We start from the raw sequence: 17,507 nt of genomic DNA on the forward strand, positions 1-17,507 counted from the left end.
TGAGACTTTCATGTGTCTCCTTTTTTAGCCTGCTTTTTATTGTTCAGGCCATAGGAGCCTAGATACATGGTCTTTAGGATGCTAGATTGTTTTTTGATTCTCCTTTACATGAAGTCACAGATATATGTGACAAGCTGAAAAATTGGGAATTCCATTTGTCTTGATTTAAGTGAATATTTGGAATATTCAGGTGCATGGTACAAAAAAAATCATCACTGAAGGCAACTTAACTAATGTTTTTTGAGTAGTTACCTTTATGAGGAACATTTTTCCATGTTACCTCTGGTCCATTACATATAGTTCTGCTCAGAGATGGCATATGGTTGCATTGTTCCTCAGGGATAACATTCATGGTCCTAGAGACATGAAGGAATGTGACTTACACAGTGCATTGCAGAAATTCTTCCTTGATTTTGCACCATCAACTAATTTATTGCACCAGTCAGGGACTACAGCTGTGACCTTGCTTCTATTATAGTCCTTATCCCATTTAGGAAAATCTGCCTGTGTGGTGATGTATAGAAATTTTCCACTTCAGCAAGAGGAGAGTCCTCCTTGCTCCCAGTTGCAAGAATTATGTTTGATACAGTGACAATCAGTGTTCTTTTTCTTGATGCAACACTCAGTCCTGAAAGAGAAACAAGATCATGTATTCTCATGAGAAGAAGGAAGAATATGAAGTGGCTCCTCAAATGCATTGGTGACATTTAGATTGTATCTTATTCCTTCCCCACAGAACAACTAGGTTCCAATTTGAGCATACCAGCTACAGGAACCAGATAGGACTCTTATAAGGTGTAGCATCCCACCCCAAAAGACAAAGCAACACATGGGTAGCCAGATATTCATGATCGAAAAATGTAATCTTTATTACTTCTAATCATTAATTGATCCATCACTAGGCAATTCATTTTTTTCTCTCCTTCTAAACCACTTCTTTCCTTTTCTTAACTTTAAAACCTGGTACTTGCAAGAAATAACTAATATAGAAGAAAATCAACAAGTGTTACTAGTTGAAAAGTGTTTTTTTGAGTCAGGCTAAAATGTTTAGGAGTTTAATTCAATACAAGTGGTTGTCAAAAACTGAAGAGATATTGAAAAAATCCAAATGAGAATTTTTGCTTTGAAACAGTGTTTCACATTTTTATCCAGCATTAAGTAAATGGTAAACATAAAGTTTTGTTTTATTTAGATGAAAAGCCTGGGTTGATCTTTTTTCTCTCTATCCACCCCACTCCCCCCAAAAAACCCTAATCTCCAACAGACATTTTGCCATGCGAGAAAGACACCAAGTCCTTGTGTCTGACCCAGAGCTAAGCATTATCCTAATTTTTTGTTTTAGTCACTCAGCCAAAGAAGCCCAGTGCTTATTACAAAATTCTAATTCACTTATTTGGCTAAAAACTTTGTTGGCTTTGATTATCCTTCTTTCTGTGGAAGATTGTATTTGATTTGCATGGTAAGGTTTTGGTAGTGGGGAGGGTTGGAAGGGTGGCTTCTCTCAGAACCTGCTAGAAGCTTCCCTCATGTCTGACAGAGGCACTCCCAGCCAGCTCCAAAAGGGATCCACTCACCAAAGCCAAGCCCATCAGCAGTGTATGAGAAGTCCTCCCCATGAGGAGGAAGGAGCAGCAGAGGCAATATGTGAGGAACTGACTGTAATTCCCATTCTCTGTCCTCCCATGTCCTGTGGAGGAATAGGTTGAGAATCAGGAATAGAGTTAAGCCCAGAAAGGAGAGAGGGGCGTGAGAAAGGTGTTTTAAGTTTTGGTTTTACTTCACATTAGCCTACTCTGATTTCATTAATAGATTAAAGTAGTTTTCCCAAGTCAAATATGTTTTACCTGTGACAGTAATTGGTGAATGATCTCTCCCTGCCCTTACCTCAAAACATGATCCTTTCCTTATATATTCTCTCCCTATGTCCAGCTTAGGAGTGATAAGAGTAGCACGTGGTGTCTAGCGAGGGTCAACCCAGCACACAGCTCATCCCCTTGCTCCTTGAAAAGGACTGGGGTTTTCCTTTCCATCCACAATGGAACATCTTTTTATGAAAACAATGATCTAGCTTTTACCCCAAATATATGCAGAGATTTGAATTATGTTTGATTATCAAATACAGAATAAACTTTTGCACCTAATCTTCTAGGTGGCTTTACATAGTAAGTATCTTTCACACATGCTTTATTCAGGAAACTCAGTCATTACTTAGTGTAATCAAACCTTTGCCAGTGTATTCATTATATTTTTATCTGCTTTTATATATTTCCATAATATGCTGGTAGGCAAATAACATATATTAAACCAAAACTAATCTCTTTCATCACTGATGTTATCCTAGGCAAGTGGAATGCAAGCTGTCAAGCAAACATAAAACTCAACGTCAGTGTGAAAAGGACTAGAAATTGTTTGGCATCATGAGTGGTTTAGGCACAATTATGTGCCAAAGCGCCAAAACCAGGATACCTTCTATGCTAGTGCTATTTCTCCTAATAGCAAAATTAATGTTATGCACTTGGGTCATGTGCTAAACTGGAGTCATGTTATTTAAATTCACTTACTAAACAAGTATTCAAAACTTTTTCTCAAGAGCATTTATTCTTGGTTTCTCTTACTTTAAGGAGAATGTAAGCACCTTCAAATAGCATTTTGTTTTCTTTGAAACAAAGAATCACTCTAAAATTTCTCATCCATTAGACATACTGATGACAGAGATGAATTAACTTATGATGCATATTTCTTCTTTATTTCACTGATCTTCTGAACTTTGCTTCTTAGGCCTCATACATCTCTGGTGCAATGGAAGAAAGAAAATACCATAACTATGCAGAGTTATGTTAGTTTGAAAACGCTTTCAAAAAGTAGGAGACAGGATCATCCAGTGCTGAGAACTGAGTACTTAGATTTTCAACATCTTCATTTTATTTTGAGCACTAGGAATAGCTTCAATGGTGCTTTCCGGGTGGAAAAGCTACAGATTATGACTGAGCCCACTTTAGCACTTACGAAGACAAGAAATACCCAGGTTTTGGGAAAAAAAGCTTACAAAATTAAAACATCACTCCTTTACATCCTGTAAGATGCTGAGTGAGTCCACAAAGGAGTTAAAAAGGAATTAAAAGTGGCAGATTTGGTGATCTGTCTCAGCAACTGCAAATACCTCTGTCATTTGTAGTGGGAAAGACTGGATTATAGATTACGTGAGATGCAATTTCTGAGACTACTATTTCACCTCATTGTGCACTGCATCAGTAGTAATTGTTTTATGATATCAAAGGCCATGCAAGAATTAGCAATTTGTTTTGTCATTTCACAGCGCTTGGAGGGAGCTGGGTTCTGGGGAAGAGCAGAGCTTGCAATAAAGAATCTCATTTTGAAAAACCTATGCTTTTAATTAGTAAAGGTAGAAGCTACTTTCAAACACCATGTCAGCTTTGCTATGAACACTTGAACAACCTTACTGGGTTAGACTAAAAGTCCCTTTAGTTCTCCATCACCTGTGTGACAACATTTCACAACAGAGATCTTAATGAACAAAAACCAAAATCAGAGCAATGGGTGTACCCCACTACAATTTTCTGCGTTCCAGAGGGCCAAGGTAGAGGTCAAATCTCTGACTTAGATACACTCTGATGGATTTTTCTTCCATTATTTTCTCTAATTATCTTTAGAGCCCTGATACTTTTGTGTACAGGGCACTGAGGCAACACAATTAAAAATTTACTTAGGCATTATGTGATAGATCACATATTTTTATTCTTCTCAAATTTACTGTTTGATAAGTTTGTTTGTTAATTCCCTTCTTGAATTGTGAGAAACAGTGAGTAATTGTTCCCTTTCACATTCTTGGTGCCATTAATAATTTAATTTACTTTTTATTAGACTCTCCCTGGAACTCTGTTTCTAGGCTAAAGAGTCATAGCACGTGAAGTTTGTGTATTGAACTTTCCTTCAAGTGCAACCCTTTTGCTATCTGCTATGTTAGCATGTAAAGCTGATGGTCTGTGTTACACACATGTTTATTGCAATGTGACAAGAGAATCTGATTTTAATAAAAATGAGATAACTTCTCATTTTTCACCCTGTATTTTCAGTAGTATAGTCATGGATGTTGTGCTGCATGGATTGCATAGTGCTGCTATCTTGTGCTTCCTTTAGAATTAAGTATGGTTATAATGCTTCAGAAATTTGAGCAGAGAAAACAAGGACCATGCAAGAACCTGACTAACACTTTCATTCACCAGGATTCAAGCAGGCTAAATAGTTTGCGAAAAAAACCCCAAAACCCCTGCCCACAGAGTCCTTAATCCACATCACACTGTCCCGCAGTCCACATTCAGCATCTATTTTTTTAGGAGAGAAAAGAGGTTTTTCTTTTAAATGCAATTTGAAAACCATAGGGCTTGGTCTTGTCCTGATAGCCTGGCCTGGTACTAGGTGCCATTGGGAGGTGTCTGTCTTGGTTTAAAAGACAAGTGTCTGCCAAGGAAGGAGGGAATCTTCCTGAGATGGAAAATATGACCCCCTTCCCTCCAAATTATTATAACTTTGAGATTACGGTGTTTTCAGGCAAAGATATAGAAAAATGAATAACAGTTCTTTACTAACATATATATATATATGTAACAAGATAAACAAACAACAACAACGGCAGCAACAACAAACGAAACCAGAAACCCAGTACCAGCCTTCTCTCGGCTGTCAGGCCCTTTCCCCTTTGCTGCAGTCACGGCCACAGCCGGCAGGGGCGCTGGTGGCTCCCGGCCGGGCAGGGCAGGTGCGATGATTCCCCCGCGGCTGCAGGGGGCGCTGTGGCACGAGCTCAGCCACCTCTCCACACGGGTAATGGCGGCTCGGGTGGTGAGAGGGAGGGAAAAGGGGCTCCCCGTGCAGAGCTTATGGGGAGCAGCCATGAGTGCCTCTTGAGGGGCGATCTGGACTGTAGCAGGAATCTCGGAGCAGCAGGCTGGAACAGCAGAGACCAGTACACCCCAGGTGGCAAACAAAGTGTAGCAAAGACCAGGAAGCCATGGCAGGAGCAGTGAGGATCCAGGTCGATGCAGAGTGTCGAGTTAAAGTGTAGCAAAACCACTGAAGCAGCGGCAGAAAACAGCGGGGGCTGGGCGGCCCTGGGAAGAGAGAGAAGGCGGAGGGAGGGGGTTGTTTCGGGTTTTCCCCTGACTCTCACATCTCCCCTGTGATGTCCTGGGGATGTCCCTGGCAGCCAGGCTCCCACAAGCAGCTGGGAAGTGGTCCCTCCAGAGACAGGGAGGGGGGAGGGGCCCTGAGCTTCCCCTGAGGCACCCAAGCCGATGGTGAGGGTCCCTCCCAGTGTGTTCCGCTGTTGAAAAGGTCCCAGTTCAACAACCACTCTTGCTAGCAGAGGCTCACCCACGGTAAGGAGAAGTAGTGAAGGACAAAACTCTGCAGTGGCAGCATATCCTTCATGCAGCAGCAGTCCCGCACCAAAACCATAGCCCTTGGCCCTCTGATCCCCCAGAGAGAGAGAGAGAGGGCTCAGCCCAGCCCCTGACCCCCCAGCCAAGGGTCACAATATCTGTGTGCTTCCCAAGAGTGCAGAGCTTCCCTCCTGTTATAAACGACTCAGATCCCGAGTGGAAATGAGTTATTGAGAATTTTATTGAGAACTATAAAAATGAGAAAAGCAAAAGGGACAGTGCTGGGAGCATGGCCAGGTGCCAGAGGCTCGATCACAAAATGGTGGTCTTGCCTTTTATACCCCTGTGATTGCATCAACCTTATCCATATTTATTTACAGTTTTGCATAGTCTCACCCCATGTCACTCTTTTAGGCACCGTTCAGTCACTGTGGTCATCGGGTTCTCACTGGATGGAATCCCACTCCTTTTATGGTTATGTCTTCGAAGTTTGGCTAGCAACAGCCCGTCCCATGCAAACTTGCAGGGCTAACATCAGAACACACAAATCATACATCCCTGCAAAAACCAACCTCACAACCATACTGCTGGAACAACCAGTTTTCAACATGTACCATTATCTTAACATTTTCCAAAATCAACATTACAATATTCAACATCAATTCATGTAATATTCAGCAAAAGCCAATTTTACTAACTTATTTCTCACACCTCCAGCCACGAAGCTCACTCCCCCAGCTGCAGCAAGACTGCAGCAAGCTGCATCCCTTCCCCCCTCCTCCCCATCCGGGCCATATCTTTTGTCTCTTAAGTACCCATCATTCCCATCTCTTAGGCAAAAAATGGGAGAAAAACTCCCGGAGAGAAAGAAAAAAAAAAAAAAAAAAAGAAAATTCCTAACCTTCAGCAGTATCCTAAGCCCTCTCTGAGCAGCACTGTGTTTTTGGCAGCTGGAGAGGAAGGGATGGAGGTAAAGGGCAGGCATTTATCTGGAGCAGTAGAGCTGGCCGCCATCAGAAGCAGTGCTGGGAGAGGTCAGCTCTCCACTTCCAGTTGGTGCAACCAGCATCATGCCTGTGATTTATGCTTGGTGAGGAGCATGTGTAAATACAGAACAGATGTTTCTGAGTTAGTCTAAACTCTCACCTCAGTCTAAATGCTTCTGGGTGTCCTCCAACTGTGTTGAGAGAGCAGATTTTGAAAGTTTGATCTGGAGGAGATTTCGAAAGTTTGCATTAGACAGGCATAATAAATGCCAACTGTTAAAATTGATAGCTCTTCTAAGACTTTGGACTCCAAAACATCATTAAAAGAGATTAATTACTGTGCAAAACTGACAGTCAGCTTCCTTGCTGTGTGGGTATACTCATACACTTAGTAATTCTATGTGAAGAAAAAGATGAACTGCAGTGTATTTCCATTTCAGCATGTCAGTCTGTATAGATACATAGCTTCATAGTCCAGCAGGCAAAAGTTAAAAATCCCTTGGTATAATCTAGAAACTGATAGCAGAAATGGACTCACAGTGGGTGCTGGTATCGCATGAAAAGTTGTAGAAGTCACTGGCATTTATATTAGTGATCAAAGTGAAGGCCAGTACTCAACCTTGACAAACAATGTAAGTTCATCAGAGATGCTGAAGGACTGAGATGGGTATTCAGGCAAGGCTATTTCAGAAAATGACATTCAGTATATGCTGAGTGGACTACTTAAAGTCTTAGGTGTTCAGAGCACTGCATATTCATTCTTTTTCCTCTTTCAATTACCTCTGTTGATAAATGCTAGTATTTGCACTAGAACTATTGTATTTAGATGAGAAAGATGCTGAATCATATCCAAAGCTAGGGTAGTTGTAGGGAAATTCTATTATATCCAATGGGAAATTTGGCTAGGAAACCAGAACATCTGCTCCTCCAAGCAGACAAACAATTCAAAGCAAACTCTATGCTGGTATGTTCTTACTGGAGCTGATGATGTAGCTAACAAAAGTAAAAAGCTATCACAGAATCATAGAAAGTTAAGGGATTGGAATGGACTTCAAAATCATCTAGTCCTAACCTCCCCTGCCATGGACAGGGACACCTACCACTAGACCAGGTTGCTCAAGGTCTTAGCCAATCTGGCTTTGAACACTGCCAGGATTGGAACATCCACAGACTTTCTGGGTTGACTCAGCTCTCCACAGGGAACTTCCAGAGAAGTTCAGAGAAAACTTTGCGTTTTCCCTTGCTTCATTAGCAGGGACGGGAAGGGTTAAAGTTCTTGTGAGTGTGGATGGCATAGGAAGGGAAGCATGTGTTAGGTGGTACTCTGAGCTCTGTTTCAGATCCCTGGTGTGATTCAGCAAAACCTTTAAGAAGTTCAGAAATACTTACTGCTCAAATATGTCATTTAGTCCACCTGCCCCAAATGATTACCCTTCCTTCTGGGTCAGTCTTTTCTCTTTAAAATGTGGCTAATGATACATGTCACAGGATATGACAGTAAATCAGGCTGAATGTTTTAGTTGGGAAACATCAAGGAAATGTAGTACTGTTGTTATGGCTGTTAGGATTGCCTATTGTAGATTATGCTGGAAATGTGACTACTCAGTCTAAATAAATCCAATAAAATGCTGAAAGCCTAATTCTTTAAAACAGTGTCTTAGAATTCCATCAGTGAACAAGATTTTGTGGTAGCAATTCACAGGGGACTATCCTGAAAGGAAAGGTTCCCCTGCTATCTGTATGGTAGAAGATACCAACTCACTAGTAGATCTGTGCAGCCACTGTATACATTCAGCACAGACAATGCAATCCAGCAGCAAAGATCTTTGTTTTGGCAGTACTTTTTCTCTTTTGCCCAAGTACCATTAAAAAAAAAAAAAAAGAAAGAAAGAAAAAGAAAAGGCAATATGTTACTGAATGCAAAAGAAATTGGTTTCCTGAAAGGGACCAAAAGATGTTTTGATGCAATAATGTCTTCCAAGGCATGCCCAGCCCTACAGATAAATTAATCTCTCCTTGGGCTGAATCTCCTTTGTTGAGAGACTCTTTCAAATGTGCTTTCAAACTCTGCTGATATAAGCAGTGTTAGAATAACAGTAACTAAACAGGGTGCCAGGTGTACTCAGGTAACTGGTTAGAACAGCCAATAAAGAGTAAAATATTCATGTTCCTGTTTGAAGCTTTTCCAGAGGATTTCTAGAGATGGTTATGAGTCAAATTGGATAGACTGTCCTCTTTCATTAGAAGCTGTCCATTGTCACTAGAAATAACAAAAAAGTTTTCTTGTCTATACTTCTTTCTCAAGGACATCTGTTTATTGTGAAGATGCACTTGTAGTATAACTACATAGAAAACAGCTATGTTTGTACATTCAGGGTAATGTTAGTCAAACATAGCCTAATTATGAGGCCAAGGGATTATAAATATTGACAGAGGAGTCAAGCAGATTGTAAAATGCACATATTTTGTTGTATCTTTGGCTCCTCTCCATTCTTAAGGTTGTGTTTTTCACTGAAAGCTCGTTTGAAGAAAAGAGCTTTTAAAATGTAGTGTTCTTTTCTGTTTGGAGCATTTTCTTTTCTTCGTTTCAAACCACATATACAACGTTCTTGCCTTCATAACCAAAAAGGTATTGGGAAAGCTGTTGATCAAGGATGATCAGAGAGCCCTACAGCAAAGAAACCTATTAAAATCTCTTGATCTAAGAATGCAGGACTCCGTTATGTAATCTTCTTGATGCCTAAGTTTGAATTCCAGCTGGATTAGTCTGATCATAATAGATTTCAATTTGTTTAGGACAGAAGGATATTTCCAGTTGAGCCTGTAAGAGGTATTGCCTTGGTGTGCCTCATCTTGCACCCTTTCAACAGTTAAGCAAAGCTTCAGTGCTTGCAGAAAATGAGGCACTCTAAACTGATACCCTTATTTTACTTTCCCAGATTACCTACCCCTTGGGCAAAGAGGAGAAAGGCAGCATTTGACACTTTTCTATTTCTTTTTTTTTTTTTTTCCAGATACAGAAGAGTAAAAAGATACTTAAAAAGGACTGCAAATCTCTTTCATCATTTTATCTGACCTTCTTCATTCCTGTTGTCCTACTCCTGCAAAGACAGTTTCTGGGAAAGGCATTAAACAACTTCTGAAACACTCCTCCTCTCACTGGCTACTTCACAGCTAACCACTCTGGGTTCAAGGGTGGGGGCCTTATGTTTTTGGTTAATTGTGTTTGTTTGTCCATGTACGTATGTTTTTTTATTGTTGGTGTTTTGGAAAGTTTTTTTGTTAAAAGGTCAAATTGTGATTTCATGATGCAAATGGTTCCGTTTTTCTGGACAGGTCGAGCTAATAGAAGAAAGTATTCTTCAAAAGCTGGTTTTGCCCTTTGGTATGCCTCAGCTTGTGAAACCTACACTAGGATGATGGAAAAGGATATAAAAGAAAAAAAAAAACAAAAACAAAAATTCTTTGATCATAATTCACTTTTCTTCTTTCTTTTCACTGCAAGCATTTTCCAATTACTAATAGACAGATTTTGGTATCAGTTTTACCCCTGCTATAGAAGATTTTATTAATAAGCATGGTGAAATTGTAGAGCCATTTGACTATTTCTTAGGATTTGATATCTTTCACAGATAACACAATGACAGAAAAATGTTTTTCTTTCGAAACAGCAGTCAGACTCACTCAACCCTTGATTTTGTTCTTTTTTTTTGCAGTTAGGAAAGGAATAACCAATGAAAGCAATATTATCTTGGGGCAAATTTTGTTGTCAGGCTCTGAGAACATGGATTAATGTATTGCGTGATGTGCCTGCTTAACCTGATACTGCAGAAAATTATCTGTTTCCCACATTTTTTCATGGGCCACTAGTAAAAACTGTTTGTCTGACCTGAATATTTAGGAGAAGAGGGGCATCAGGGAATCACATGGATCAATTCTAACTTTCATCTCAGTTTGATCTTTCATCACTGACTAAATGGGCAGGCCAAAGAAAAGGAAAAGCATATTCGATAAGTATGGACAGAAAAAAACAAAATAAGAATGTATGAGGAACATCAAGCACATATGTGTTTCTGGCTTGGGATCTTAATAGGAATCCAGCTAATTGTAAGCAATTTTGCCTGTTTATGTGGAAGTCAAGATATGTGCATATACATACAACTATTTTTGCTGAACAGCTTGCTGTTCAGGATGAGGTCTTGCTGTGTTACTCATATGTTTTAAAGAATCATACTCCTGTCATGGATCTTTTCTATGTAGAGAACATGCAAAATATTGGCTTAGGAAGGTAAATCTTTAGTATTTCCTTTTCATGTTCAAAAGCACACAACTTTACAACTGATTTTGGGTCTCCATTCCTACTTAAACTCTGCCTATATAGGGAGGAGCATCCTGTGGCACTACCAAAAATTACAACAGTAAACTCAGACTAAATCCATTTTAAAAGTGAACACATTCTTAATTAAGAGTGTTTAGTATCTGGAATTTTCATTATTGAGGCTAGAGATATTTTAAGGGTTGTTTTTGTCCTCCAGTTTGAATTCGTTCAAAGCCAGAGATTTAGATTATGTTCATGAAGTGAAAAGATGTCAATTCAATCACGTGTTTTTAGGAAGAAGTACAAAAATAATTCTTGAAGTTTTCAGAACTCTCAATAGGCTTCACTGGACCAGATCATTTAAATTAAATATAGGGGACATAGTGTTCCCATTTGTGAGTTTGTGGTTCAATAGTAGCTCTGATGTAAATTTCTGAGGAAAGTGAAGTGCTGGGAGGACAGTGGCTCCACCATCAGCACTGAGCACATTCCATGTTGTGACAGGCTGTGTCACTGCTTAGCATTTTTTGACTCCTCTTTCCCCTCCTCCATCAGCATTCAGCCCCAATAAGAGTAGTAGAATATGAATTCCAGCCCTGAGCAGGTTCTTTGAAGGCACACTGACAAAATAACTATAATGCTGAGCTAAGTACCACTGTGGTGACAGTCTGTGCTTAGTTAGACTTCTTCCTGCAGTCAGGGAAAATGTACTCTAACAGTGTTTGGTCAGAGGTGCACAGTGATTTAGTCAATATTTTTAAAGTTACTCTTACCTTTTACAGTGACTAAAGATGCCTTAGTTTATGCACAATAGAAAAATAACATTTTTTAAGAAAACTATACATTTTTCTTCACCTGTTTATGATATATATTTTCTTTCTTTCTTTCTTTCTTTCTTTCTTTCTTTCTTTCTTTCTTTCTTTCTTTCTTTCTTTCTTTCTTTCTTTCTTTCTTTCTTTCTTTCTTTCTTTCTTTCTTTCTTTCTTTCTTTCTTTCTTTCTTTCTTTCTTTCTTTTTCTTTCCTTTTGTTCTTTCTTTTGTTCTTTGTCATTCTTTCCAAACTGCTCAATTCATATCTGGTCAGTCCTGGTTTATCATGCACTGGCACAAAGGTGTGAAACCAGGATGGAAAATGTTTTTCCTCAATTATTAGGGTTATTCACTATTGGGAGGAGCTAATAAAGGAAGTGGTAGATTTGATGCCTCTTGGGGGCTGCAAATCAGAGCTGCCATTCTAGAAGAGATGCTATAGGCAAAGTTACTCATCACACAGGTGTACGGCAAAATGCTTTTTAATACACAGTCAGTCAGAGATAGACCTAACAGTCTCCTCCCTTTAACTTATTTGTGTAAGCTACAGTGGATTATTAGCATTTTTTAGATTTTTTTGGTTGTCTTTTTAAAAAAGAAGTGGAATCTATTATCTGGGAAAATATATAAAGTGAAAGTGAAATCTAGAAATCAAAAAAGAGGCTGGGCCAGGTGAAAGCATCTATTGTGGGGTTACCTCCTTACTTTGCCTCCTCACCTTCCTGAAATACTCTGCAGCCTTGTGCTGGTGCATCATGAGCCAAAGTATGGTATGTTTAGACAGCTCCCAGTTAAACTAGAGATCAGCCACTGTGCAAATGTGTAAAAAAAAAAATAAAAAGTAATGATAAAAAAACACATAGCTGCTTTCTCTTATTTTATTCCACAAAAAGAATCAATCAAAAACTGGAAAAGGATTAGGTGTTCATCAGCTAATGGGCTGTGTTTATCGTGTGAGAAAGGGTTTCTGTTTTGACATCTTTACCTAACTTTCCCCAGGTGTCTAGAAATTATGTTTTCACATGCCTTTCTTTTCCATCCTCAGTAGGACTACACAAGCAATGAATAAGCCTGAAATTCTGCAAATATTGGGTCCACACCATTTGCCTTATGTTGAAAATTTACAGAATTATATGGAAGCACCTATCTGTAGGCCCAAAGGAGTCTTCTGGTGCCAGAGTGCTGTTTGCAGAGGGCAGCCCAGGCTAGGAAGCTATGTGATAAATATTAAACTCTTCCTCTTCTGCACAGAGACTACTGGTGCTCTCAGAAAGCTCTGCCTAGTTGAAAGAGCACCACGTGTCTTCCAGGCACTTTCCCTTCTTAAAATAGAGAGGATACCATTGTAAGTATCCCTATCAGTGTTTTATTCTTTATCTGGGACTGGTGTTCAGGGAACTAGCAGATCTTGGACTCATGGTGACATAGTGCTTGGATTCGTGTAGACACTAAAGAAAAAAAGTGTCAACATGTTTTCAGAGAATCATAGTATTAGAATAGTTTGGGTTGAAAGGGACACAGAGGATATATAAAAGCCATCTATTCCAACACCCCCTGCAATGTGCAGGGACATCTCCAACTAAGTCTGGTTGCTCAGACCCTCATCCAAAATGGTCTTGAGTGCTTCAAGGGATGGGGCATCTACTGCATCTCGTGGGACACCTACAAAAGTGTCTCATCAGGATCTTAGTGTTTCTTTGTATCCTGTTAATTATTGAAATGGCTCAAAGAATAACAGATTAGGGATGTCATGAGTATATTCTATGTTTGAGAAAAAAAACTGATGAAGGAAGCCAAAATTTTATTTTTACCTGGAAATAAAATAGGGAGTAAACAAAAAAAAATTGTGAGGTTTTAGATACAATTAAAAAAATTCAGATAAATCAATCTAAGTAGATGGAAGCTCATCTAAAACTGCAGCCTTTTGTATAGCTCAACCCTAACCCTGATCCTGACCTTAACCCTAACACTAACTGTAACACTAACCCAACCGTAGCCCTAACCCTAACCCAAAACCAAATCCTAACCCTAACCCTAACCCTAACCCTAACCCTAACCCTAATCCTGGTATCCATCCACTCCTCTTTATACAGTAGAGTGTTTAGCATCAGAATGAATCTGACATTCCTGATGGATGAATTAAGGAAGCAAATTCATTTTTCTAGGTGTTTCTTCAAGCATAAATTCTGTGGTTGGACAGAAAATTTCCAAAATGTAGTTGGTTGTGCTAGAGAAGAATGGTATATGATGGTGTTTTTGCAAACTATCCTTTGAGTATGAAAATGTTTCCATGTTTACTTACAAAGTCCTACAAGCTCAGTCTGGAAGCAAATATATTTCAAATTAGATAGCTGATAGTGCTATGCTGCTTTGTAATCAGAAGGTCCATAAGCTCACCTAGCTAAAGGTAAATGTTACCTGACTTTGCTGTTAGTCCTTGCAATTTCTGCAATGGCTCCCAAATCTGTCTTTTACTTGAAAAGCACAATCACCCATTCAAATTAGGAAAGATGGAAACTGACAAGTATAGTACTTATTTTCCTTTAATTAGAATAAAATAGTATATTTCCAGGAGCTTGTGAGATGGTCTTAAATATTTATTTTCTCCTTTTTCCTCACATTTCGTTTTAAAATAATGAAATTTCTCATCCTTTGATGATTTATACTACAGGTTAGCCATTTATACTAAAAAATGAGAGCAGAATCAAGTCCTTTTCTTTTAAACTTTTTAAATCCATCACCTCACTTAATAATTAAAAATGAATTATACTTTGCTTTCATGTGTTGAACCAGTGCTGATCTCAGAGCTTTACTGGCATGGTGTCTGAACATCATCACTCAAAAGCAGGAACATGCTGTCTGAGGAAAGAGCCCTCTAGCACTGACTGCATGCAAATTACTCCAGGGACCCGGCATCAATGCTGGCCAGATAGAAAGGAGGAAAAAACTTTGTGCTTTCACTTTTCATAATTCATCTCCCTCTGAAGTGGAGGGAGGGTTTTCCCATTTATGTTACCCACAACATGAGTAGGTCTTCTCAGTCTCAGTTTAGTGTCAGTTGAGCATCCTAACATGGGGCTTCTCCTGCTCCCATGAGTAGACAAGTTTTGTGATCCCAGATATCCCTTTTCATGTCTGACTACTGTGTAAAAGCAAGATCAGCATGGAAACAGCACAGGTGACCACTGCCCATGCCATTAATTTCTGTTAAAATTAAATGCTCTCTGTGCATTTCCGCTTGCTGAGACTGCTTTCCTGTTGCTGAAATAGCTCTTTTGATCACTGGTAAGCACGGAGGATTCTGGTCTGCACCCAAGCAGGACCAGGACACAGGCCTGTCTTTGAGGCATCAGCTCACCCTGCTCTGCGGACTTGACCATCAGGTAGAATAAAACAGAACTACTTCCAAGCAAGCTGGCTGAAGACCTGAAACTCAGTTTTAGCGAATTTATTTACCCTTATACTTAAGTGCAAGACAGCACACACTCACTAGCTTCATAGCACACTCCTGGCATTTTGTATTATTTTGGTCTCTTCCAAGCACATATGTATTGGCTGTTGGGTACTTATAACACCCTGAGTTTAGATGCTATCCAGTGGCAGGAGCAATATACATAATTCTGTTGTCTTTGCTGGTGGTTGTAGGAGTGCACCTATCAGACTAAATTACTTATGGCCATTGGGGTTTTCTAGAGATAAAATCTAGCAGTAGAATGACAGAGTGAAGCATTTGGCTTTTCTTCTTGCTTGGGTGATATTTTTATACATTTTTATATGCAATTAAAAAATATTTACTGTTTTTATTGTAGTGTTCTTGTTAGATTTTTACCAGGTCTACTGGTTTTCTACAGGCCCAGATTCTCACAGTAATATTTCACTACCCTTTTCTCCTCCCTATTCTTACTTGACAGACAAAAGTCATTGCATTTGCAAATCAGCTTAGTGCAGAATAACACCTAGAGCCAGACCAGTCTTTTAGTTGCACTGAAATCAAAGGACATTACATGCAAAGTTCTGCTAGTCCCAGGCCAGCATCTGGGGACAAAGAATAAACAACAAAAACATATACAGCTCACGAAACACAGGGCATTCTGTGTAAAGCCAGTGCATCAGGGTGGGGCCACCTTCTTTTGTTGTGGTAGGAGCTGATTACACCAGCATGAGTTTTATAAATGAGAGACTATCTCTCTCTTTGTTCTGATGTTACACTTCAGAGTCATACCCTAGTACACTGTCTACCTTCAGCAGGGCTGAAGGGTGAACACTGTGGCTTATCTGTGACAGTAGATTTCACTGTTCTTGTGGTTAACCCTACAGTGACAGGTTCTAAATAAAGTTAAGAAACATTAAACCTCTTTGTAGGAGCAATGAGAGGAAATCAATCAAATTCAAGGATCTTAGTCTTACAAAACAACCTTTTCTCAACTGGCATTTTGCAGGGAATCATGTGTATGAGGTTGATTGTTGCTGGCTGTTCTGAACTTCCCCTCCCCCTCCCAAAGACACTTGCTCCTGCCATGTGCTCTGAGCTCCTTTGTTCCAAGCGCGGGCAAAACCAAATGTAACTCAAACTCTTTAGCAGTGTCTGATTGGCCGGTCACCCCGGGTCCGCCCCCAGTCCTCCCCTTTCCCCTTCTCCTAATAAAAGAGATCCTCGAGGGAGGCCCCGCCCTCTCTTGGCTCAGCTATCTTCCTGTGAATGCCTCTTGTTGTCTGTCTCATTTGAAAGCTTCTAACTGCAGGGAATTGAGCGAGCAGGGAGCTATATTTCTCCCTCTTTGCTTCTGCTGATGGTATTTGCTTTGCAGCTGATACAGGTACTGATTTTAGAGCTACTAAAGTGCTAGATCACCCGTGCTACCTCTCTAGGCTGCTCGAGGCTTTCTAAGGCATCAAAGTACTAGCTTAGCCGGTATAAAGCTGAAAAGATACCTTCCACAGTTGATAATAAACTTTAGAGTATGTTTATGTAAGCAGAACTGATAATAGAGATGTCTTTCTTGAGCTGAATTAAAATGAACAACAGGCATCTGTTCTCTAACATTTTTCAAGGAAGAAAAAAGGTTGTTATGCTATGTTATATTCAGGAAATAGAAAACAAGTTAAAATGCATGCTGGAAACAAAACTCAGCGTAAGTTTGCTCCTGGGATTGGGTGGGCAGGGTAATGAAAAAACCTATTTGGTTTGTTAAGACTAATAAGGAAAAAAAATGGAAAACCGAAATGAATGACACCAAGTAGTGGCAAATATTCTCAATTGCTCTGAAACTAATTTCTAACTATATGTACTTCTTTTTAGTTCTTGATTTGAAAAAAGAGGCTTGTGGTCTCAAAAATATTTTTCAACGTTTTCCGTTTTTCTTTAACTGAGTTCGTGTATGTTTATCCTATTACCAAATATAAACAATGAGATCTCCTCTGCATTGCATTCAAGTCGTAGAAGGGTTAATTTTTTTCTTTTTTTGTGCTTTTTACATCTGATGCGGGCATGGTGCTTGCTGTTTACTTTTCATCATCTGGCTCCCCAGAGAGTCCCTAGTAATAATCAAGGGGTTTTTTTAAGCATAGGGGGAATATTGCTTGGACTTCACTCCCTGGGAGAAGTTAGTGTCATTACTAATGTAATTTCTAAAGACAGGGAAACTGAGGTAGAGAATTCAACTAGCTTATTTAAGGACTCCAGGGTAAATCTCACCTTTCTACTTTTCTCTTGACTGAAATCACAATCTGTGAGAGTATCTAAACCAAGAACAGCATGCCACAGCTCAGCAGCAATTAGCTCAGCAGCTTTAGACAAGTTATCAGTACTATAACTTGTTGGTTTATCCAAAGTTCCTTTATCAGGACCTTTGTCTGTCCTCACTGGTGCCAGTTCCTGTCAGGAACCACTGGGTGTTTAACTTCAGGATTGTTGAGTCAGACTAGTCTCAGCATTCTTCAACACCGAAAGCAGCTTGATCCCCCTTCTACATCCACCACTGATGGTAAAGATAA

General features: G+C 39.6%; 1 protein-coding gene across 8 annotated transcripts in view; it reads left to right on the forward strand.

Moving 5' to 3' along the window:
- The window catches only part of PDE1C (phosphodiesterase 1C), a 367,759-nt gene extending 356,172 nt beyond the window's left edge, over nucleotides 1-11,587 (forward strand). For all 8 annotated transcript variants that reach the window (XM_032102433.1, XM_032102397.1, XM_032102379.1 and 5 more), the window contains one exon: nucleotides 9,400-11,587. In XM_032102433.1, coding sequence (XP_031958324.1) covers nucleotides 9,400-9,413 — 14 coding nt within the window. In that variant the 3' untranslated portion in view covers nucleotides 9,414-11,587. The remainder of the gene's footprint in view (nucleotides 1-9,399) is intronic.
- The last annotated feature ends 5,920 nt before the right edge of the window (nucleotides 11,588-17,507 follow it).

This window comes from Corvus moneduloides, chromosome 1 (genome assembly GCF_009650955.1).
Source record: "Corvus moneduloides isolate bCorMon1 chromosome 1, bCorMon1.pri, whole genome shotgun sequence".
NCBI lineage: Eukaryota > Metazoa > Chordata > Aves > Passeriformes > Corvidae > Corvus > Corvus moneduloides.